Raw genomic sequence first — 24031 nt, forward strand, 5'->3', positions numbered from 1 at the left:
TAATATTTAATCCTAGCACTTCTTCTTGAAGAAGGTATATTATGATTCCCATTTTACAGATGAGAAAACTAAGACTCACAAAGATTAATTCATCTGCCAAGGTCATACAGCTAGGAAGAGGACAAGTCATACTTAATGAAACACATCCTTCCCTTCCCTTCTATCCTATAAATCTCTTTCCATCTCCTTCTTATGCCTCTAACTTTAGGTCTTCTACTAATCAATGCTCATCAGAACTTCTTCACTTAGAACTGCCTCTCTCATGAATAGAAAATATACCAAACATGGTAATATTAACTCACAAATGTAAAAGAAAGACCATTAGGTTCCCCCCAAAAAAGTTGGAACGTATATTCTAAAGAGATTTATCTAATTTTGTCAAAATTAGCATTTTCATATTATAGCAAAGAATATCAATTAGTGGTAATTTGCCTTTTGTCAAGCTTGTCAATAATGGAATGAAAATGTAAATACTGTAGCAGCAAGGCCAAAGGGATGCTGGCAGGGAAAGGCTAGCAAGTAAGATGCAAAGAGACTTCATACAATGCCATTTCCTTGGTAAAATCTGGACCAGTCTCGTAAGTCCAAAAACATTATTAGCACACTGAAAGATGGTCAGATCCTTGGTGACAAAGTGACAATAACCCAAATCCCAAAAGACCAATGTATAAATCACAAGGTCCATTTATGTGCAGTGCAGGTATTCATTTCTAGTGAGCTGAAAGTCATAATCTATCTTAGCTCTTCTCAAACTATCTTGGGTCAAGGAACAGTTTTTTGTTTTTGCCTCTTTTTAAGTTTCTGATCTGCCATGGACCAATACTTCAGTAAAATTCAGTAAAAACACTGCTTAAATACTATGGCAATGTCAAATTGCTACAAAAGATTTAAAATTCATACTCTCAATTTCTGTACTTATCTCATTGTAGACACACTTTCAGTAGCACTGTGCTAAAATTCCTTCCCCTTTGCCAGTTTCAGGATATATGGAAGTCAGGTTTGTTTCCTCCCATTCAGTACTAATTAACTTACAGAGGGCACGCTCTCTCTTTTTTCCCTGTAGAGCTTACTGACTCCATTTCCTAACTACAGATTAAACAGTACATATATTTCTTTAAAGACAAGTAAACGACACAGTCAGAATGGCTACTTTATCTTTTTAAACTAGAACTTTGGAGCTTATTAGACTATTACCCACACGTGCTCGATTACTGTTTAGACATATTCACTACTACCAGCCTTCTGATCCCCGTGCCCCGCCACCTCCACGGGCAGAGTGTACTTCCCTGCCCCAAGACTTTGGAATTGGCCATGAGATCTGCTTTGGCCAATTAAATGTTAGTGAATGTGATGTGACAAAAGGCTTCAAAAGTACTTTTGGGAACTAGACTTGCCCTCTCACCTTCTGCCACTGCCATGGGAAGAACACACTGTGGCTAGTTTGTTGGTCCCAGGAGGAAAATGAGCAGCAGTGGGAACAGAGCCACCGACCCTACTCAACCACGGTGGCAATCAGAGTGACTCCAGGGTTGCAAATTTAAATCTGTGATGTCAACTGACCTGGAAATTTGTGAGAAATACATGCCATGCAACATAAAACAATATAATAAGGTTAGAGGAAGGCTGGCCTTAGAGCAGGCATAGTGACTCTTCAGTGGCACCAGAGTTAGAATTACAACTTCAAGTGCAAATAGGCTTGAGAGAAAAGTTGTTTCAGTTCTTTCCTACTAACCCGGACATGACTGATTCCAAATCCTAAGGAAAGGAATTATGAAACAAGAGGGAAGTGAGGGCAGCATGAAGTAGCAGGAAGAGCATATAAGGCTTTGAATTCAGGTAATTATATCACTAACTCTTGGCTCTCACCTACCAGCCTGTACTGGATCAAAGCACACCACCCTCTGCTAGTCTCATTTCCTCACATCCAGGATGAAATAATCCCATCAGAGTTCTGAGGATTATGTTAAATAATATTGGGGAGCCAATGTGTCCATGAACACTATCCTTTTTCTAGGCAAGACATCTTAAATCAGCTGTGCCAACTCTCTTTCTCTCTCTCTCTCACATACACACACACAAAACAAACTAGTTAATGTTTCTTACTGATTCTTCCTTCAAAATGCTCTTTGATTAGCTTTGTTTTCCATTCCTATTAACACCACCTTGGTTCAAATCCTCAGTACCTCACACATTAATTATAGAAAAGCTTCCCACTATCTCTGTCCCTTCAGTATTCTAATCCATAATGATCACGCAGCCGAAAGGTTTGCTTTCTAAAACACCACCATCAACATATCATCCCTGCACATCTATTTTAAAAAGGCAACCAGAATTCCAGATCCAAGGCAGAGAATAAGCATCAGACATGGGGGTTAGAAGACAAGTCAATCTATGCCTTAGTGTTTTTCATTGCTAGTCCTTGGACTCTGCAACATCTGAGAGCTGGCTGGATAAAGGCTCCTCTCTGTTATCCTTCAGGAGGACCATTCTGAAGAAGATTCTACAAAACTCCTCAAGGATCCTGGTAGGCTTGAAGCCCAGTAGCCTCCAGTGGTAACCAACACAATGGCCCACTCTTATGCTGCTTTCCTTCCTCCCCTTTTTCAATCCCCCCAATTCTCACTCTTGTTCATGGGATTCCTTACCAAATAAACTACCTGCAAGCAAGCCTTTGTTTTAGGCTGTTTCAGCACAGGTTATGGGGGAATGAGAGGAGACACCCACACTATGATAGTAAGATAAGTGGCCCTAGGAAATAAGATTCTTTTTTTTTTTTTTTTATAAGTGAAAATAGGATAGCTTTTTTTTTTTTTTTAAATGGGGCAGAAGGAAAGAAGCTTTTTTATTTATTTATTTATTTTTGGCTGTGTTGGGTCTTTGTTTCTGTGCGAGGGCTTTCTCCAGCTGTGGCAAGCGGGGGCCACTCTTCATCGCGGTGCGCGGGCCTCTCACCATCGTGGCCTCCCTTGTCCCAGAGCACAGGCTCCAGACGCGCAGGCTCAGCAATTGTGGCTCACGGGCCCAGCTGCTCTGCGGCATGCGGGATCTTCCCAGGCCAGGGCTCGAACCCGTGTCCCCTGCATTAGCAGGCAGATTCCCAACCACTGCGCCACCAGGGAAGCCCAGAAATAAGATTCTTGAGTGAGATTCTGGAACTAAATCACTCACTGGTACAATGGCGAAGAGGACCCCATTCCTAATGACAAGTGGGGTGGTGATAACCCCTGCCTGTAGCAGCATGACAATACTAAGATTTTTCACTAAGTGAAGTATTAGTTCAGTAGTAGTGGCTGAACTTGAACGGAAACATTAGTAATTCAAAGGACCTGATGTGGCTGGATGAAAAGTCATGAAAAAAAGAAAATGACAGTTAGTCACCCCTCAAGTCTAAGAATTCTGTCAAAATCAGGGAACTTCTAGATCAGTGTTCAAAGAGACCCTTATTTCCTGCAGCTGCAGAAAAGACTGCCAAAACTCAGGCTCAAGATTTAATTTTAAGGATATCAGAACTACAAAGAAGACTTGAGCAAAGTCTTGGCAAACCTCTGACAAAATCTGGGTCTTGATAGGAACAGGTGGACACAGAAACCTGGAAGGGGGATGTTTGGGTGGATGAGCTAGGAATGCTAAACCCCAAGATTCACTTGAACTTTCCGGGCTGGGAGGAGCAGCACCTCCCAACTCCTTGCTACAGGACAGTAGTGTTCTCTTGCCAGAAGACCCTGGAGGTGCCTGAAAAGACAGGGTTTGTCTTCTTCAACATCTGCCCCTGCCTCCTCTCACTAGCTCCAAACCAATAATCAGGATCTGTTCAAGCATAATCACATTCTGAGAGAGAAAGTATAGTCCCTGTTCTGGGAAGAAAGCACACACACCCAAGGAATTACAAGACCTGGATATAAATACGGTGAGAGTGGATATTGAGAGTGCTGTGCCAGGGCGCTAGGTTTGGGGCAGTACAAAAGGAGCAGGAAGGTGTTCATCCAGAATCTGAGGGACTCAACTTCAGTACCTTCTGGTGCTTCCTTGCTCAGTGATAACGGAGGCTGGGCAACTGCAGATACTTCTGGGATGAAGGTCTGGGTCATCTCACCTGGCAGGCTATCTGGACCTGCTGAAATGTTGGTAAAGCATGAAGAAAATCTAGGTTGGGTGATGGAAGAGGGAGACTGTGCTGACCTGTACTGTTTAAAGTTGCTTAAGCTAAAACTCTTTTCCACGATCTCCATCCCTGTCTGTTTCTAAGCTAAAGTTGGCCAAAACAGAAATGTGTGATTTGAAAGGAAGCAGCAGCAGCAGCCATTACTCTCTAAAAGTCACTGTAGGGACTTCCCTGGTGGTGCAGTGGTTAAGAATCCGCCTGCCAATGCAGGGGACGTGGGTTCAATCCCTGGTCTGGGAAGATCCCACATGCCGTGGAGCAACTAAGCCCGTGCGTGACAACTACTGAGCCCACGCACCGCAACTACTGAAGCCCGTGTGCCTAGAGTCCGTGCTCCGCAACAAGAGAAGCCACCGCAATGAGAAGCCCGCGCACCGCAACAAAGAGTAGCCTCCGCTTGCTGCAACTAGAGAAGGCCCACGCGCAGCAACGAAGACCCAACGCAGCCAAAAAAAAAAAAAAAAACCAAAAAAAAAACACACAAAAAAACACAAAAACAAACAACAAAAAAAGTCACTGTAGCTAGATGTGGTGACAGGCAGACACAGAGGTGCCCGTGGATTCTAGCTTGTCCTTGCTCTCCTCAGCTCTGCATCCAGCTCTCCCTCCCAACTGCAGCCCTGGTGATAATACTGGCCCCAGGCAACCACCAGATGATTGGCTGCAGATCCACGGATACAACTGCTACTGTCCTCATGCTTCCCCCTTTGCAGCTCCACCTTAGTGGCTCAATGTCCTTGGCTTTCCAGGTTGACTGATTATTAACTCCTTTGGGTCTAACTCCTCTCCCTTTCAGACCTTCACTTCCCCAGCTTCTTCCACAATTGCGTAAGGCCCAATTCCTATAATAATTCCCCTACCCCGTAAGTCAGAGTTGCTCAGCTTCCCTGACTGAACTCTGAGTGATATAGTTACAATGAGAATATCAATTATAGCCTCCAGCCAGTTGTAGCAGCTGGGACTGTGGCTGATAGCACCATCTTTCCTGAACTGAGTCTTTTATTAGAGGTGTGGCTGGTTATTACCTTGAAGGCTCTGTGATAAATTAGATTTAAATTACTGACTTCCCCTAATTAAGTTAAATCACATGGAATTGTTGATATTAAACCATTCTAACCTATGAAAATCAGAAGATTAAATAATGTATTTGTTTTCCGTTGCTATGTAACAAATTATCACAAGCTTAGTGGGTTAAAAACAACAAACATATCATCCCATATTTTCTGTGGGTCAGGAGTCTGGGCACAGGTCACCTGGGTCCTTAGTCAGGGTTTCTTAAGGCTGCAATCAAGGTGCCAACTGGGTTTACATTCTCATCTGAAGGCTGGGGAAGAACTTGCTTCCAAGCTCATTTGGGCTGCTGGCAGAAATCATTTCCCTGCAGCCGTAATAACTAAAGGCCCAGCTTCTTGCTGGCTATTAGCTGCGGGGTTCACACTCAGCTCCAAGAGGCTGCCTGCAGTTCTTGCCATGCGGTCCACTCAACAGGCCATCTGACCACATAGTAGCTTACTTCTTCACAGCTGGCAAGGTAAAAAGTCTCTAGTGTAAGTCTACTATGAAGATGGAGTCTTATATAATCTAATGTAACCATGGGAGTGATATCCCATCATCTTTGCCATATTGTATTAGTTAGAAACAAGTCTTATGTCGCACTCACACTTAAGGGGAGGGGGTTGCATAATGGTATGAATACCTGAAGGTGAGGATCATTAGGGGTCACAGTAAGTTTATAAGCATCTTAGCAATATCCTTTCTGACATACTGGACAATCCTAATCATTTTAGTCTGCCATAGTACTCATTTCTTTGATCTGCTTTAGCTGCGTTTTCTCAGAACAGGTCTAACGTTACTACATTTCTGAAGAGCAGTAAGAACTGCAATCAGTATTTTAGGTAAAGGTGTATCATAGTTTGGCCAGAAAAAAAAGGACTGATAAGAAAGCCAAGAATACTCAGTGAGGGAAAGGATAGTCTCTTCAATAAATGGTACAGGGAAAACTAGATACCTACATGCAAAAGAATGAAACTGGACCCCTATCTAATACCACTCAAAAAATTAACTCAAAATGGATTAAGGACTTAAAGACTTTAAACTGTAAAACTCCTAGAAGAAAACACTGGGAAAAAGCTACTTGACATCAGTCTCGGCAAGTATTTTTGGATATGACACCAAAAGCACAAGGAACAAAAACAAAAATCAACAAGTGGGACTACAACAAACTAAAAAGTGTCTGCATAGCAAAAGAAACAATTGACAAAATAAAAAGGTAACTTACGGAATGGGAGAAAATATTTGCAAGCCATAAATAACAAGGGGTTAATATCCAAAATATATAAGGAACTCATACAACTCAATAGCAAGCAATCTGAGTAAAAACTGGGCAAAGGACTTAACAGGCACTTTTCCAAAGACATACAAATGGCCAACAAGTACATGAAAAGGTGCTGAACATCATTAATCATCAGGGAAATGCAAATCAAAACCACAATGAGACATCATTTCACACCTGTTAGAATGACTATTATCAAAAAGACAAGAGACAACAAATGCTGGCAAGGTTGGAGAGAAAGGGAACCCTTGTGCACTGCTGGTGGGAATGTGCATTGGTACAGCCACAGAGAACGGTAGAGAGATTCCTCACAAAATTATAAATAAAACTATCATATGATCCAGCAATCCCACTTCTGGGTATATATATCTGAAGATATGAAATCACTATCTTGAAGAGATATCTGCACTCCCATGTTCATCACATCAATATTCACAATAGCCAATCCAAGACACCGAAACAACCTAAGTGTCTATCAACAGATGAATGGATAGAGGAAATGTGAGATATCTATATCTATAATCTATATCTATATCTAGTATTCAGCCATAAAAAGAAAGAAATCCTGCCATTTGCAACAACATGGATGGACCCTGAGAGGATTATGCTAAGTGAAATAAGTCAGAGAAAGAAAAATATGATATCACTTATACATGGAATCAAAAAACATCAAACTCATAAAACAGAGAATAGAACGGTGGTTTCTAGAGGCTGAGAGGCAGGGAAAATAAGATGTTGGTCAAAGGGTACAAACTTTCAGTTATAAGATGAATAAGGTCCAGAGATCTAATGTAAAGCATGGAGACTAGTTAACAATATTGTACTGTATACTTGAAAGTTGCTGTGAGAGCACAGCTTTAATGTTCTCACTATAACAACAACAAAATGTTAATTATGTGAGATAAAGAATATGCTAACTAATCTTATTGTGGTAAACATTTTGCAATGTACACATGTATCAAATCATTGCATTGTATACCTTAAATTTACACAATGCTATATGTCAATTATAGCTCAATAAAGCTGGGGGAAAAATTACTCTGGATTAAAAACTATTTTCATTATAAAAAAAAAAGTAGGCTGAGTTTTTCTGGGTTTTATTTCTTATACTCTTTTGGCTAATGTTCAGAACCTGGATGTCCCTGTTGGGTAGAAGGGCATTAACATACAGGCAGAGACTTAAGTGCAACATATTTATCTATGTGGAAGTATATCTTTCAAACTTCTGCCCCTTTTAATAGCCTTGTAAGATTTTCTTGTAATAGCTAAATGCCAGAAAGCATTACTAGTATTATAGATCCATTCCAAATATCTTTTAAAATTCCCTTTCAGTATATTTTAAAAGTTATGTTCTAATACAATCTCTGGATTGTCTATCTGGATGGATATACAAGAAACTGATAACACTGGTTGCCTCTGTGAAGGGGAACTGAGGGGCTGGGGGACAAAAAGTTGAGAGGACAGGAGACCTTTCGCTGAGGACCCTTTTGTACCTTTTGAATTCTGTTCCATTTGAATGATTACCTATTCAAAAAATCAAATAATAAAAAAAATAACAAAAAACACCAGGCTATGGAAGGTGTCAGGAGTTCCTTCCCTCAGTGCTCAATATAAAATCAATCAATGACCACAAAATCCAAGCAAATATTGGGAAGGAAATGAGAAGGTTCGCTGCTTTGAGAACATTACTCCCTTCTGATGGGAAAGACACAATCACTGAGATTCATGTAACTTGTGTGTGAAAATATACAAAGAGTGCTTGTACTCTTTACTCTTACAGCTCTGCCAAGCTGTGTGAAAGGGAAAAACAAAGATGGGAAAGAAGCTGAAAATGTCTAAAGAACAACTTTAGTAACTAAAGGAGGAGGTTAAAGCACACAGACAACAACTGACAAAAGACTGAAGATTTCTCTTTACACCATGAAAGGAAAAAAAAAAAAAAGACTAAGAATTCCTAAGATACTTAGTTGAATATAGATTTATATTTCTTTAATGTCTGTTATAAATTAACATTTCTAATATGACATTTTTAATATTTGTGCTTAAGTGTTTTTTGGGGTGAGAATAGCATAATGAAAGGGAGAAGCATTCAAGGGGATGTCCGTTCTCTGGACACAGACACTATATATAAGCCTCTGCTAAACTAAAATGCGAGGGGATCTAACTCTGGGACCTACAGGATGCCTGAACTCCTTGAAATTGAACACACGTTCTCACGTGCAGGCATCTTACTGGAAGAGAGATGCCAAGATACACCACTAGAGTCGGACTGATCCGAGACCCAATCCCAACTCCCTTTAGCTGTGTGATGTATGAAATTTTGCCTGTTTCCTCAACTGAAAAATGTTTCCTAATCCTAAAAATCTCCCTCATCGGGTTATTTTGAAGATTAAATAAGAAAATATACACACAGCATCTAGCACATTAACTTACGATAAACATTAAATAAATGGCAGCTATTATTATAATTAAGTTCCCTTGAAGAGGGCACCCACTGTACTGGTGTATTCTAATTCAAAAGCAAGTATGGGGATTTGCAGGGGTAGGAGAGGGTAGGAAGGGAGCATAATCTTAAGACAGCAGAGCAAGTCAAAGGTCATAAAGGGAACAGAAAGGGTCAGTGACAACCTAAATGTTTGTGCACTTTTCTCTCACAGATCATTTATTAAAATGCTACATAAACACAGTCCTAGTACTTATTACGTGAGAAACTCAGAAGTTTATGCCTCTTTATCTAAAAACACAAAATACCCATTTATACCTATACCATGTTTATTATTCTTAAACCATTTTCCCACTAGTAACAAAACAGTAAGCTAGTATCCTTAATTCCATTATCATAATAAAGGAAAAGTCCAAAGCTCTTGGGGTAGAGCCAAGTAATTATGACTTTCAGAAAACTTTTTGATATCTACTGGTTTTTATCTCTTCAATATAATCGTGTACTCCCTTTGAAACAGTGTACCTCATATATGATTTCTTCTTACAGAGATCATATTCCCTCTGTAAGAGTAGCTCTAGAGTTGGAAAAACCAGGATTCAAATTTAGGCCTTAACACTTTCTAGTTGTAACCCCAGGTGACAATATTTTCAAGCCTCAGTTTATCTGTAAGATGGAGGTAATACCTACCACAGAGGATAATGTGAGCTAAGAGCTTACACAGTGCCTGGCAAAAAATAGGTGCTCAAAAAATTCTACTAAATAAATGAATAAATAGAGTAAGGAACTTTTTAAAAAGAATTAGTAATTTTTGATGTGTAATTAATAGATTTTATCTGCTTAAAGAATGTATGCATTTAAAATAAAAACACTATTTCTGGAACATTTCTTATGGTCTCTGCATGCTGCAACCAAAGACAGCGTTCAGAAATGTAAATTTAATCAGGCCACAGGCTCAGGATAAAGCCAAATGTCTCAGCATGGTACACCAAGTTCTTCATTACACAGCACTGCCGGCTGCTACAGCCTCATTTCTCCATACCATACCTCTCTTATCTCTGCAACCCCTCCCCTCGGCACCAGGCAAAAGTGCCTCGCTCTCATTTATCTCTAGGCCTTGCTACCTGCAGTTCCTTCTGCCTGATATGTGCCTCTTTATCTCCAACCTTTATTTACTTAACTCCTTTCATTCTCCAGGTCACTTCTCTGTAAAGTTCTTGTATAGTTCTTGATACTGTCCCTCCTTCCCTAACTGTCTCTCCTTCCCTAACTCCCTATATTGAGGTTTGAGGCTCCTCTTTTTCCTATGTGCTCCCTACCATTCAGTGCTTTACTCTATTAGGGCACTTACACTGGAATTGCCTATTGGCACTCACCACTGACACTGGAATTGCCTATTGGCACTCACCACTGGACTATCCTATTCATTTCTCTACTCTCAGGGTCTGGCATATAGTAAGAGGTCAATAAGTGTTTGCTAAATGAATAAAGTATAGGAGTCATAGTGCTAATTCTATAACAAGGATCCATTTGAATCAACAGGTTATATTCCTCCCTCCCCCAATAATGTCCCATTGTTACCTTTATTTGCTTGAAAACTCAGGCAGCTGCTGTTCTCTCAGGTTTACAGACCTATCATGATGACCAGATTTACGACACTGTATCTATCTACTTCTATTTAACTTAGTACTTACTACCTTCTATTTAACTAGGTTAGGAGGGGGAGTTCACACCACTGAAGACTTTAGATACTTAATATTTTTCTTTACACTTATAAACAAAAAACTATCAATCTAGAATTTACGATGAGGCATAAAAATAACAAAGAAATTATTTAATCATACATTTCTGAACCTCTCATAATTAGATACAAGCTCAGACAGATATCAAGGTTTAGAAAACCAAGGTGATGCCCACGTATTTTCTAGAAATAGTTTAGTGAATCAGGTTCCAAAATTCAGCATTGGTTTTTTTTTCTTTTTTTGGCCGTGCCACACGGCATGTGGGATCTTAGTTCCCCGACCAGGGATTGAGCCCTCACCCCCTGCAGTGGAAGCGCGGAGTCTTAACCACTGGACCACCAGGGAAGTTCCAGCGTTGTTCTTCAATGTAAACTTCATTAGGAAGGAACACTGACAGCAAAAACTTAGTATTAAAACAAACCCACTTCAGGGGTCTATTATGGTTGAAGAGGAACATGGTTAAAAACAAAGCCATGTAAGTGTGCAAATAGTGTTTTCAGTTTTCTGGCATGACTTTCAGATGTGTGGATATTTCACCTTCAAGTACTTTGACATGTAAAAACATTTACTCGAAGTCTTATGGACACATCACTGCTAAGTATGAGGCATGTTTCAGTGGAGAGAACAAAACCAGAGCTCAAAGCCTTTTAATATATCAAAGCTACCCCCTTCGTGGAGACATATTTAGTGAGGCTAGCCCATGTTAATTTATAATAGGAATTGATACTCCTTTTCATCTACATATATGAAAAAATAGCTGGATGGAAGAACTTTCTAGTCAGTTTATATTCACTGCATGTTTTAGCAGGCTCATAAATTAACACTTCAAACTCCGATTCAGTCTTCAGGAGATATTTATAAAAAGGTACTATTTGTTAAGTGTTTTTCACTGAGTAGTGATTCTGAAGGGTTCTTCAACACCTTTTGTATTATTTTTATTATCTGAGTATCCAACCAGGGCATCCTTACATTTTTAGAAACAAACAAAAATACAGTTATTAAAATAAGGTAACTATTATGTAACGACATAATTTTCCCAAAGTTTATTAAGTATGTAAAAAGCGAGACACAGGATAACACGTATAGTGTGGTACTATTATATTACAACAGAACAAGATATGCATGTGAAATACACACACACACTCATACACATGCAAAGGTTTGCAAGGAAACTCAAACTGTTCAAAGCATGTCATCAATAAGGATTTGGGGAAAGGAGTGGTAATAGGTGAAAATACACTTTAGGCTATGTTTCTGTACTATTCTCTTTTTTTTTCAACAATGAGCATACACTGCTTTTGAAATAAATTCATTCAAATTTAAAGTTGTTACCAGGAATGGTTTACTTATGAATGTTACCAAACACACTGCCTATAAACTTTTTTAAAGTACAAAGTATAGGGAATTCCCTGGAGGTCCAGTGGTTAGGATTCCGCCCTTCTACTGCAGGGGGTATGGATTTGATCCCTTGTTGGGGAACTAAGATCTGGCATGCCGCTCGGGGCGGCCAAAAAAACCCCCAAAAAACCAAAGTATATAGGAAGCTTAGCTACTGCGTATAGAGTTGGTGGTCGGTAAATTCTTGTTTTGAAGTCCATCTTTTGATCAGCAGAAGTGGCCTTGGGGAAGTAACAACTTAAGTTACTCATCTCATCTCTAAAACAGGCAGGATGATAGCAGCTACCATACGAGCTATTGTAAAGATTAAGGGAGGTCTTACACAAAAAGAGCTTAGCTCAATGTTTTGCACACTGTAATAGCCAAAACATCTAATCTACCTTAATTCCTGGAATAGTTTCCTCCAGCCACTTTTAAAACCAGAAGTAGACAGAATACTTGTATCTGGGCAGAGTCCTTCTACTCTGGATATTTTAGGAGTTAAGTGCAATATTTGGTTTTAAGGCAGAAACGTCAACTATGTATCTCAACACTGAGTTTGAAAAGCCAGGATACTTGTACAATACAGAGGCTCTTCCTCCTGTCATTTCCCCTCCTAACTCACTAATAATGCCCTCTCCCAATCCTATTTTCCTTGTACTGGTATAACCTGCATCTTAGACTGCATTAGTTTCTGCACTCCTTGGCAACAGAAGGTATAAGAGGAAGGTCAAAATCTGACGATGGCAGAGTCAGAAAAATAAAAATAAGTTGGGGCTTTAGGAAAAGGCCACAATTTAGGCCGTTTTTCTTAGTGTTTCTAAGAGAAAAGGGAACTATAACTGAATCAAAGCAAAATGGGAGTATACACCAAATAGCCCACCACCATAGAGAAAGTTCTATGGACCATTTTTTGTAATGGCTCTGTTTTGCCATCTAACATTGGACGTTTCTTGCAATTGCATCATTGTGTTTAAAAAAGTCTGAATCTGGTAATTTTTTTAGACTTCGGAAACTTGGAACTGTGCTGTCAAATGATGTGTAAGGAAAGTAACTCAATTCTTATCTTTAGAAATTGTCTACTTAAGAGTTAATGTAATCCAGTTTTAAAACCATTTGTTAAAGCCCAACTGTGAGCCAGGCACAGTGCTTGGTGCCTGCACTTCTATGAAGAGGAATAAACGAGCTCAAGTTGAGGAACCCAGACAGAATTTATATGGTTAGTATGTGGCAGAGGCAGGATTAGAACACAGATCTAACCCCATCTAATGGTGTTTATAAAATACCATTAAATTTGGGCACTGTTATTTATCTCCGAACCTCTCTGAGCAAATGGGAGATGACATGAATCAGCATATTTGAAGTGCCTGCTAGGTACACAGTGGCATTTGAAAACTGTAATTCTCTTCTCCCTGGCACTGCATCTTGTATAGCAACAGTGTTCAAAAAAATGTTAACCTGAAATCAAGTATCTCTGTTTCAGAATACACTGCAGGTGCTATCTGCTATCCTCCAAGTGGCCAGAATTCAACATACTCTTTAAATAATATAAATGCTCAGCTCTTTCTTATCCCAGAGAAGTAGTACTGTTGTTCAAAGTTTTGTGTTCATATCCATACTGACCTGAGTATAGCATTTCATCTTTTATCTGATTAATATCTATAAAGTTCAAATTAAATCCAATTGCTTAGACACTGACTGAAATAAACACACAATTTGGGTTGGGGAAAAAAACCAAACCAAACCAATCTTCCTCTATTTCATTTCCCTTCACTGTGGCATCCTTGGAATTTCAGTATTACAGAAAAAAGGTTGTGCTTAGTGTTGAGAAAAGGCTTCTAATTAAACTCCGCATAATTTTAAATAAAAAGGAACAGACATTTGATAGACTTTACTTCAAATAAACTGTATGTATTTTAAAATAACACTTGCTATGACTGCAAAGTGCCTGGTGTACATTTACATTCAAAAAGTCATATAACAAGCCATAATATTTACACTCACTGTCTTCTAAGTATATAAAATAAGGGTGAATAAACACTCTACTTTCAATAGACAAGAAAATGGCAACTCCTTTACAATTTTATTTTCCTTTAATAAAACAGGATAAATAAGAAGTAAAAAGATGTCTAATTTAGAATAAGAATTTCCAAGTTACTTTAACATTTTGAATTATATTTGCATTATTACTGTAAATATGTTTTTATTAGTGAGATTTTAGATACATAATTAGTTCTTTGATCTAAATTATAATTAGCACAAAAGGTAAGATTATACTTGGATTAAACTTTTTTGGCTTCAAAAGATTAATAGCCTTGACTGGCTTCCAAGAATATTCTAAATTCAATTGATATTCTATTTCATATCAATGGACCAACAAAGTAAAGAGCTGATGAGACAATTTTACTTGAAATTTAACTTAAAACTGCATTTAACAGTACAGAGTTATACATCATTTGGACCACATCTAAATTTACTTTTATAAATAATACTTCATATTTATCTCCTCGATTGAGGCTCACTGCTTTCATTTTATTTGCAACTTCTAGGGTTAAACATTTATTATACCCCTCCCCCCCTTTTAAAAGAAAAAGTTACTCAGTTTTCATAGGTACTAAACATAATTCAAAATATATAACTGAGAGTCTACCAGGAGCAAAGCCCTGTGCTAGGTTTTTTGGGTGATTCAAAGATGACCCAGATTTTGATCTTGTCTTTAGAGAATATAGTTGATACTAGTTGGTAGAGGAAATGAAACAGTTACATAGGTTAATTTCAAAATAAGTCAGAAGATGTAAAAACCTAAAAGAATAATCAAAGTGTTTTAGAAGTTTGCAAGAAGCAGAAAATACTTTTAATTTGTAATGCCTAAGACCAAACAAGGGAAGTAGCATGTGAGTTTGGTCTTAAAGACAAGGGTAGAATTTGAACATTTAGTGAACAAAGTCAAAGATATTACAAAACCAAAGAAAAGTGTGAGTAGAGGGTCAGAGGTGAAGGGTTTATAGTTTATATGAAAAACGGTTCAAGTTCTAAAATAAAATGTGCAATTAAATATTTTAAATATTACATGTTACAATTTTAAGTTTTGTAAGCTAAATTTTATTGTGATTAGAGATGTATAACTTGAGTCTTTTGAACTGCCATTCCTGAAACTGAGATTAATTCTTCACCTATGTCACATATTTAACTGAAACCTATATTTACTACTCTGATCTGTTGATAATGGTCTTTAACTTAGCTCCATTGTTCTCTAGGAAGTATATCCAGACTAATCTGCTGAAGAGGAAACAACTACAGACAGAAGCAAAATGAACGGTCAGCTCAACCAAACCGAGACAGAAGGAAGAGTGTCAACATGGGGACAATGGAGAGGATGGGAGGAGGGAGGAATGGATTAGAGTGGGGACAGTTAGTCTTTGCTATTTTGCATTCGTTTCAAGTCACACACTCTTGGAATCTGACCAAGTTGCTAAGGGAAAAAATTAGGTCATTGCTTTCAGTTGTTTCTCTGTTAGATTTTTAATTCAATAAAATATAATCACATGCATTATGACTAAAAATATGGACAATGCATTTCAGAAGCTATTTTGGAACTAAAGTCATAAATTTCATATTCCAAAGATTGAAAAATACAGTTTTGATCAATATGAAAAAATAAATCTGCAGTTTAAAGCATATTACTGTAAAATGTCCTGGACTGGAATATGCATGTAGATGTTGGTGCTAACTCTGGGCTATTTTGTTCTGAGGTCAATGGTTATTTATGACACGGAAACAGAAGTTCTTACTGTAGGCCTGTGGGTTGTTAAAGTTCATGAGAAAACCTACAGTTCTCCTAAAGAGTGGATTTTTACTAAAAAAAATTATGAATCAATAGTATACTCTCACTGTTCTCACATTTTCAGAGCTGTTTACACAGTGTATGCTAAGGTCATTGTGCAAAGTCAGTGATCAAACACCTGGTCCTTCTTTTGAGGCTCTTCCAATCTAGTCATCTATTTTGGAATTTTATACACTAGTCTTTTTTGAACTAGGCTTCTAAGCTGCAACCACAGAAAACAACTCTAGTCGGCTTAAGCAGAAACGGAATTTATTTGAAAGGATACTGTTAGTACAGAGCTGCTGGGAAAGTTGGAGAGCAGGCTCAGAAAACAAACAACAAAGGAAGGCTGCGAGTGAGTACTACATCACGGAAACAGTCCAGTGAGCACCTTGTGCAGCCTTGGGACCCTGGCCAAAACCACTCCTGGACAGCGAATGCCATCATTGGTACCACTGTCGCTGACTTCTCTCCTTTTCCACTAGGTGTTGCTGCTCCTACCCTGCTTCCAGAAAGAATTCTCTACAGTCCCCGATTCTCTGTGCCATCAGCTCTAGATTCAAAAAGCCTAGGTCATGTGCTGAAGCCCTAAACACAGAGAAGGCTGAGAAAGCAAGTATCCGACCTTTTAGGTTTTTACACTGGGAGGTGGGCTCTGCCTTCTATGAAGACCTACACAGTGAGGAATTTCCCAACATTAGGAAGGAGTTCCTTACTCTGGGCAGCTGAAAAAGTCAAATAACTGATATGGGAATACTTGCCTATTCAGGAAAGAATGGCCCACTCAGTACAAAGCCCTCTGTTCTCTGGCAAAGTGCTCTGAAGCAGTCTGAGTGGTGACCTACCCAGGTATTTAAATCTCCAGCTGGCCCGCAATTCCCCCACATATGTGTTTAGCCCCATCCGCAAGCGGTTCAGTCCCACCAGGCTTACAGCTGAGGCTCCTCTGAGTTGATGCTTCAATCACTAGTCTGCTGATTTGTTCCTGCAACTAGGCCACAGTGGCCTCCCACCATCATCCTTGAAAACTGGTTCTCATACTGCTCCCGTGCCTCACCATGCCCAAATTCCTGGGCTTGGGGTTGGAAGAGCTGGTATGAGTCACAACTTCATCACTTACAAGCTTAGGAAAAGGCTAGTTATTAATCTCTGAGCCCTACTATACTTATAGGTTGTCAAGATAACCAAATGAGAAGGAAAGTAAAAGCCCTGTGTAGACCAAAAGTATAAGCATGATCTCATTAGTTAACAGTCCTGATAGATATGATAAATTCCCCAGTTCTTCAGGATTGTGGCCAATCTAGATCTCTCTGGTTCTTCTGGGTACTGACGTCGTATCTTTATTTTATTATAAAAAATCAATTTTGTAGTCAAAGCAGTGTATGCTCATAATTTAGAAAGTCTTCTACTTAGCAATAAAAAGCTTACTCTAAAAATAAAACCTCCTGCCCTATCTCTCTTCCACACCAGTCCTGCTTCCCAGAGGCAACTACTCTCAGTTTTTTAGTATTTTAGTATCTTCTGATATTTATCTCTTTCTATTATAATTTTTATAAAATTTTATGAAAATAAACTTTTAGAAATTTTATTAAACTAACATTCAATGTTCAAATTACGATGACTATTTTTTTTTCTTGATGTGGACCATTTTTAAAGTCTTTATTGAATTTGTTACAATATTGCTTCTGTTTTATGTTTTGATTTTTTGGCCACAAGGCATGTGGGATCTTAGCTCCCCCACCAGGGACTGAACCCACACCCCCTGCAGTGGAAGCATGTAACCTTAACTACTGGACCACCAGGGAAGTCCCTATGATGACTATTTAAATACTACTAACTGCTGAGCCAGGCTGTGTACTAGAATTACATTTTCTTCCATATGTAACTTTAAATTTTTCTGGCAAATATTAATTTCCTCTTTTCTCACTTGCTTCATTTTTTATAAATTAACAATAGCTAATTCTTCATAAATGTACCAAAAGATCTGTAACACCTTTTTCAATGTCACTTGTCACTTAATGTTCAAACATTCAGGTAATTGATTTCTTCCTAGATATTTACTTCTTGGAGCCTTTCCTCCTCCTCCGAGTCCAGTCTAGACTAGATGCCCACTACACCGAATATACAGCTCGTACCTAGGATTTTCTTTTCTTCTTTCTGGTGTTTGACCCCATTTACTGGATCCCACACTTCCTTGTTCTTGGTTTACTTCATCATTTAGTGGAACACATCCTTGGTAATTTCCTGAGTAGGGGTACAGGGGAGGTAAGTTTTTCGAGGCAGGACTGAAAAATGCATTTATTTAGCCTGACACTTGATTGACAGTGTGGCTAAGCATAGAATTTTGTGTTTAAAACAATTTTCCATCAGCTCTTTAAAGGCAATATGTAATTCAGTTGTTGCTACTGAAGTGTTCAATACCATTCTGATTCCTATTTCTTGTATGGAAACTGATTCTTTCCTCTCTAAATCATTTCAGAATCTTCTCTTTTTCCCTGGTGTTTTCTAGTGAAAGGGATGAAACTTTTAATATAGAAATCCCTTTTGCTTTGGCAATATTGATTGTATTATTCCTTAGATACTGTCTTCTCTTCCATTTTCTCTAGTATATATTTCTAAAGCCATTATTTAAGATGTTACACTTTCTGGATGAATACTCTAGTTTTCTTATTTGTCTCCACTGTTGTCCATCTCTTTGTTATTTTACTTTCTAGATTTCTTAACTTTCCCTTTCAATCCTTCTATTACAGTTTTCATTTCCAAAAGCTCCTGTTTTTACTTTTATAGCATTCTATTTATGTCTCATTGTTCAATAAAATGCTCTTTTATGTAAGGATATCTTGATTCTACTGATGTTTTCTTCTGCTCCCTTCATTGTCTGTTTCTTCTAGCATTTGTTCTTATTTCTGTCTCAGTTTGGAAGCTTTCCTCAAATGTCCCGGGTTTTTATATTTAAGAATGAGGCAGTAAATACCTACTTGGAAGCTCTTGCAGAAGGAGGCTTGCTGACTGTAGTCTTCTCTGTAGAACCACTGGAAGGTATACTGGCTTTTTCACTGTATAATTTCATCATGAAACCCTAAAACAGGTCTATATGCTCTTGGGCTGTTCACCACTTCTGGAGCCCGATTTATTGTCTTGTATCTGTCCGGGCTTGGACCAGAGCAGGTGAAGGTCAGGGAATGACTTCACCATTTAGTTTGTAGGCTTTCACATAATCCTAGATTTCAACCTTGTGCCTTACCCCCACCCTTCTTTATCATTATTTCCAGATGTGGAATCTCTCTAGTTCACTTCGTTTGAAAATAAACCTCAGGTCTCTTGTGTTTAGAAGGGAATTGAGGGGGCAGAGGTCAGGATTTGCCACCTGGCTGCAAGTGATATTAATGCAAGAACAGACAGATGGACCACTGAAACAAAATGAGAAAGTACTAACCCATGTATTCATGGGAGCTTAATAAAGGGTGGCACACAGTAAGTTGAGGCCTCATTACCTGTTAATTCACCTCCTTAACAGTGATTGCCTACTTGTCTGAATAAAACACATTCTCAATGTAGGCCAGGAATACTCCCTTTTATCTACTTGCCAAACCACTCCGGCTGTCTGCCTATATTGCCTCTTTTTATGATGTTATTTTATTTTTTTTTTAATTTTTAAAAGAAATTTATTTATTTATTTAATTTTTGGCTGCGTTGGGTCTTCGTTGCTGTGCGTGGGTTTTCTCTAGTTGTGGCGAGAGGGGGCTACTCTTCGTTACGGTGCGCGGGCTTCTCACTGCGGTGGCACCTCTTGTTGCGGAGCATGGGCTCTCGGCACGTGGGCTTCAGTAGTTGTGGCACGTGGGCTTCAGTAGTTGTGGCACGTGGGCTCAGTAGTTGTGGCTCGTGGACTCTAGAGCATAGGCTCAGTAGTTGTGGTGCACGGGCTTGGCTGCTCCGCGGCACGTGGGATTTTCCCAGACCAGGGCTCAAACCCGTGACCCCTGCACTGGCAGGCGGATTCTTAACCACTGCGCCACCAGGGAAGTCCTATGATGTTCTTAAAACTATTAAATCACCTCTGCACCTTTAAGGGCATATGTTGTCTCAAGGTCCTAGCCTCCCTTGATAGAATTTGTCTCCTTTTGAAACTGGGCTTTAACTTTTAAAGTTAAATCTAATTTGGAATAAAACGTAACAGTCATTAATTCATAAACATTTACTGAGTGCCTAGTATGCCCCAGGCACTGGGGGCACAAAGATGAAAACAATATGGTCCTATCCTCAAGTTGCCAGTCTAGTCTCACAGCCTTTCTTAACTGGGAGTCCTCATCTGAATCATAGAACACAGAAAATTATTTTGGTGACTGTTTTCTTAATTCTCTCCAAAATGGTATGTAACTAGTATCATGCTGGATGCATGGGAGAGATGCTAATTCATTACACATAACAGATGCCTCAGGGGATTAGAGGTTTAATCTGCTTGCAGAACTCTGGCTGAGAGCTGAGTGACGAACAGCCAGATACGACAGTTTGGTAAGTGGTATGCATTAACTCACTAGCGATAAAATTGTAAGAAAATCTTAACAACAGTAATTACTTAAAAAAAAAAATCTGTAAACTATTCTCAATATGCGGTTTAGTCAATATAATTGTAAAATTATTTTTTAAAACTTAAAAAGTTAGTTTTAGAAAAGACTGTGGTAGTGAACAATGTATGTTGTGATGATTATCATTTAGCAGCTAACATTTATTGAATGCTTACTATGTACTGGGCACTATTCAGATCACTTAACATATATTATTTCCTTTAATCCTCATAAACCTACCTTACAGCATTACTATTCTTATTTTACAAATGAGAAAACAGGGGCTTAGAGAGATGACTTATAAGGTCAAATGACTTAAAACACAATAGTAAAGGATTCAAATCCAGCCTGTCTGGTACCAGAGCCTGAGGTCTTAGGCTTTATGATATAAAATCCCTCTCCAAGTGACTAAATATTCTCCTTCCCATGGGAATAGGTAAAAATTACCTTGAAGTTATGGTCTGCTATAAACCCTAGTATGAACAGTATAATGGGTATGGGAGAAAGATAAGGCCTACATGGTGTGCGAAAAACAAAACACCAAATAACCCAAACTCTATATTTTGAATAATGAAAGGAAACAGAGAGTCATGTACACCCAAATTTAAGGGAATATTTGTTTGCTTGTTTTAAGTAACCAAAATTAAGGTTCTGCAAGGAGTGTTGTTTTATAGCTTTAAATGTGCTCCAAAAAATACAATTTCTAGCTAAATTATATATATAAAAAAATTTAACTCACTTAACATAAAAGAACTCTAGATCAAGTATTAGCCAAGATCCGAGAACTGGCTCACCATTTTACTTTCCATTAAAAACTTAACAGCAACAAAACAAAAAAACATTAAGGGATGCTTTCCCATGTTTAAAAACAGTAAAGTATACACAGTACATTTTGGTTTCTTATTATTTAAACTCGTCAAAAAAGTAAAGCCACTTTGAGAAAATAGAGATTATTATATCTTTTTGGTAATGTTGCAACCTTTAAATTTTTCTGTAGAGGCATTTTCTGACAAATTTGGTTTTACAGAATGAAAGAATGGTAGGTCAAGCTGCTAGGTTATTTTTGTGACATATTTTCCTATATTCTGATGTCTAATAGTCTACTATTACTAATAATTTTTGTTTTAAACCAGTAAGAAAATATTTTAATGACATTTTGATTATGGTAATAAAACAAAATTAGTACTGTTACTACACAGGTAATGGTAAAATAAGATTTTAAAAGATTCTTTATGTAACAGAAATCTAAACTTTTTCACTCATGTTTATAACGTCTTCTGATAATCTCTCTCATTTTGTCACTGACGTTGTTATTTAACTGGGGCTTTTATTTTTATTTCTCAAACTCTTATTAATTTGTTGATTTAGCCATACATTTTTTTCAAGTTAGAAAAATGTGCTTAGCTTTCCTTATTTAAATTAATGTCTTTTACCCAAACCATTAACATTCTCTTCTAATTGGCAACTTGTAGTGTTCTTTTAGCAAACACTCATCAGCTAAATTTCACAAGTAGTTTCATGTCATATAGCTTGTTTTCTTTTAATATACAGCCATAGAAAGCTAAGAGTGCATTCTGTCAAGCCAGCAAATTCCCTTTGCTCTCCCATGGAAGATCTCTTTCCAGCTCTGATATGTTAAGATTCTAACGTTTACCAACAGATATACAATTATTTTAATGTAATTTTCATGTATTTATTTGCCTGTAACACAAAAAATGTGCCATTCTAACTTAGTTTTAGTTTAAATTAAATGAAGGCACGAGTCTAAGCACTAACTCTGCCTTATGCCCTGTAAACTGTTGCTTGAGGTACAAGTTGAACTTGAAAATATATAGAATATTTTAAAATTTAAGTCAGAAACCTTGCCCAATTCTTTGATTCAATTAATTTGTATCCAAATGGGACTATCTTCATTTCTGTAATTAACTTTCATTCTTATTCTAAATATTTAAGAATCAATAAGGCACTGGTGTAAATATGAGAATCTAAGTCACCTAAGGAGTCTTAGATCAAGAATAACCTTGAAATCTGGGAAACAGGGCTAGCTCAAAGCTCAAGAGCAGACAGGGTGTAGGTGGGTGGGAGCTGAGTAATTATATATTCCCACACCTATCATCTTACATTAGGGAAGAAAGAGCCTCAAGTCTTATCTATTGCTTAGTCATTAGTTTTGAATGCTTGGTTTTAATACCAAATGAAGAGCCACATTAACACTAACCCGCATTCTGTCTCAGATGTCATAACTACAGATTTGAAAAACTGACCCTGTTACATCCCAGACACTGAAATCATGGAACATATTGGTTGTGTTTTCAATTTGGAAGACAAATATGTCATTCTAGAAATCAAGATTAAAAATCAGAATTTCATACCTTGTGCAAGCATGTTAAATTCCAAGAACAGTGCTATGTGGTAAAGTTCCATGGCTTCTTCTGCCCTAGTCATGTTTGGCTTCCCTGCGACGAGAGCCTGAACTTCACTGAGACTCCCCACAGAGGGGCTACAGTGCAAAACGGAGAGGTCCACCACGTCAGTATACATACAGTGTAATATAACTTTCGCATATTTTTTTGGTATAATGGACTCATCTAATATAATTCTTGTGGGAGTCCTTAAAGTTCGGTCTGTGATTTCTTCACCCGTCCGTATCCTCCTTTGTAATAAATTTCGAAAAAATGGGGACCGTGCTGAAATAATAGCCTTATGAGCTTTGAGCTCTTCATCTAAACAGTTCTGATTTCCACCAAAAGCTTCAACCAGTTCAGAGTCTGAAGAAAAACTAAGGACGACATCATAATAACACATGTAATCAAAGAGTCCACGCATATCTACATCAAGGGAATTTGGTGTTCCAAATTCTTCACTAAGCTGAACGAGGATATCAACATTTTGAAACCTTGAGTCCTCCATTCCAAACTCTCCCGTATAAAGGTAGTGTAACAACGCAGAAAACATGGGCATATCTATACCAGCTGTACTGATGTCCATTATGATCTCTGCCCCATACTCGGGTGAGGAAGAAAGTAGTGTTTTAAAAAATGGACATCTTGCCGCCAAAATGGCACGATGAACGGGAAAACAAGTTTCTTGAAATATTAAGTCTACATCAGTACAATACTTGTACTCATAAAGATCGGCCATATCTTTCTGCAATGTCCGGGCTTCTGGTCTAGCCAAACTGGCTTGTAGAGAAAGCTCCTTTAAGGCTGAAGTTCCCTCATATTCCTCCACTAATGCATTGACATCTCGAACATCCCACCCAGAGAGGAGTTCTCGCATCTGCTTGGCGTGATCAGCAGACCTATTAGATTTTCGACGCTTGATAAACTTCTTCTTGAGAGTGGCAAGGCCAGAGGTTCTCTTTTTTTTGTCTTGTGGTTTCTCATGGCCATGGTCAAGGCTATATAATTTTGATTCACAACCATAGCCTTGCTGAGAATAGGATGATGTCCCTAAGAAGGAAATTAAACAAATGAAAACTTGTCTCTTTTTTCGTGACAGTCATTTTCAGCATTCAATTTAATACGCATTTTGTGCTAAAAATATTTACAGACAGACATTTCTGAACCATTCAAATAAAACTGATT

At 38.2% G+C, this 24031-nt stretch overlaps 1 protein-coding gene across 6 annotated transcripts in view; it reads right to left on the reverse strand.

Annotated features, from left to right (window-relative positions):
- Window positions 1-24031, reverse strand: part of BTBD7 (BTB domain containing 7) — an 82694-nt gene that overhangs the window by 23811 nt on the left and 34852 nt on the right. For 5 of the 6 annotated variants that reach the window (XM_036842453.1, XM_036842455.1, XM_036842452.1 and 2 more), the window contains exon 3: window positions 22817-23896. In XM_036842453.1, the coding sequence (XP_036698348.1) occupies window positions 22817-23896 (1080 nt within the window). Of the gene's footprint in view, window positions 1-17599; window positions 18121-22816; window positions 23897-24031 lie in introns of those variants that run through there. The other variant, XM_036842457.1, reaches the window with a different exon arrangement.

This window comes from Balaenoptera musculus, chromosome 2 (genome assembly GCF_009873245.2).
Source record: "Balaenoptera musculus isolate JJ_BM4_2016_0621 chromosome 2, mBalMus1.pri.v3, whole genome shotgun sequence".
Taxonomy (NCBI): domain Eukaryota; kingdom Metazoa; phylum Chordata; class Mammalia; order Artiodactyla; family Balaenopteridae; genus Balaenoptera; species Balaenoptera musculus.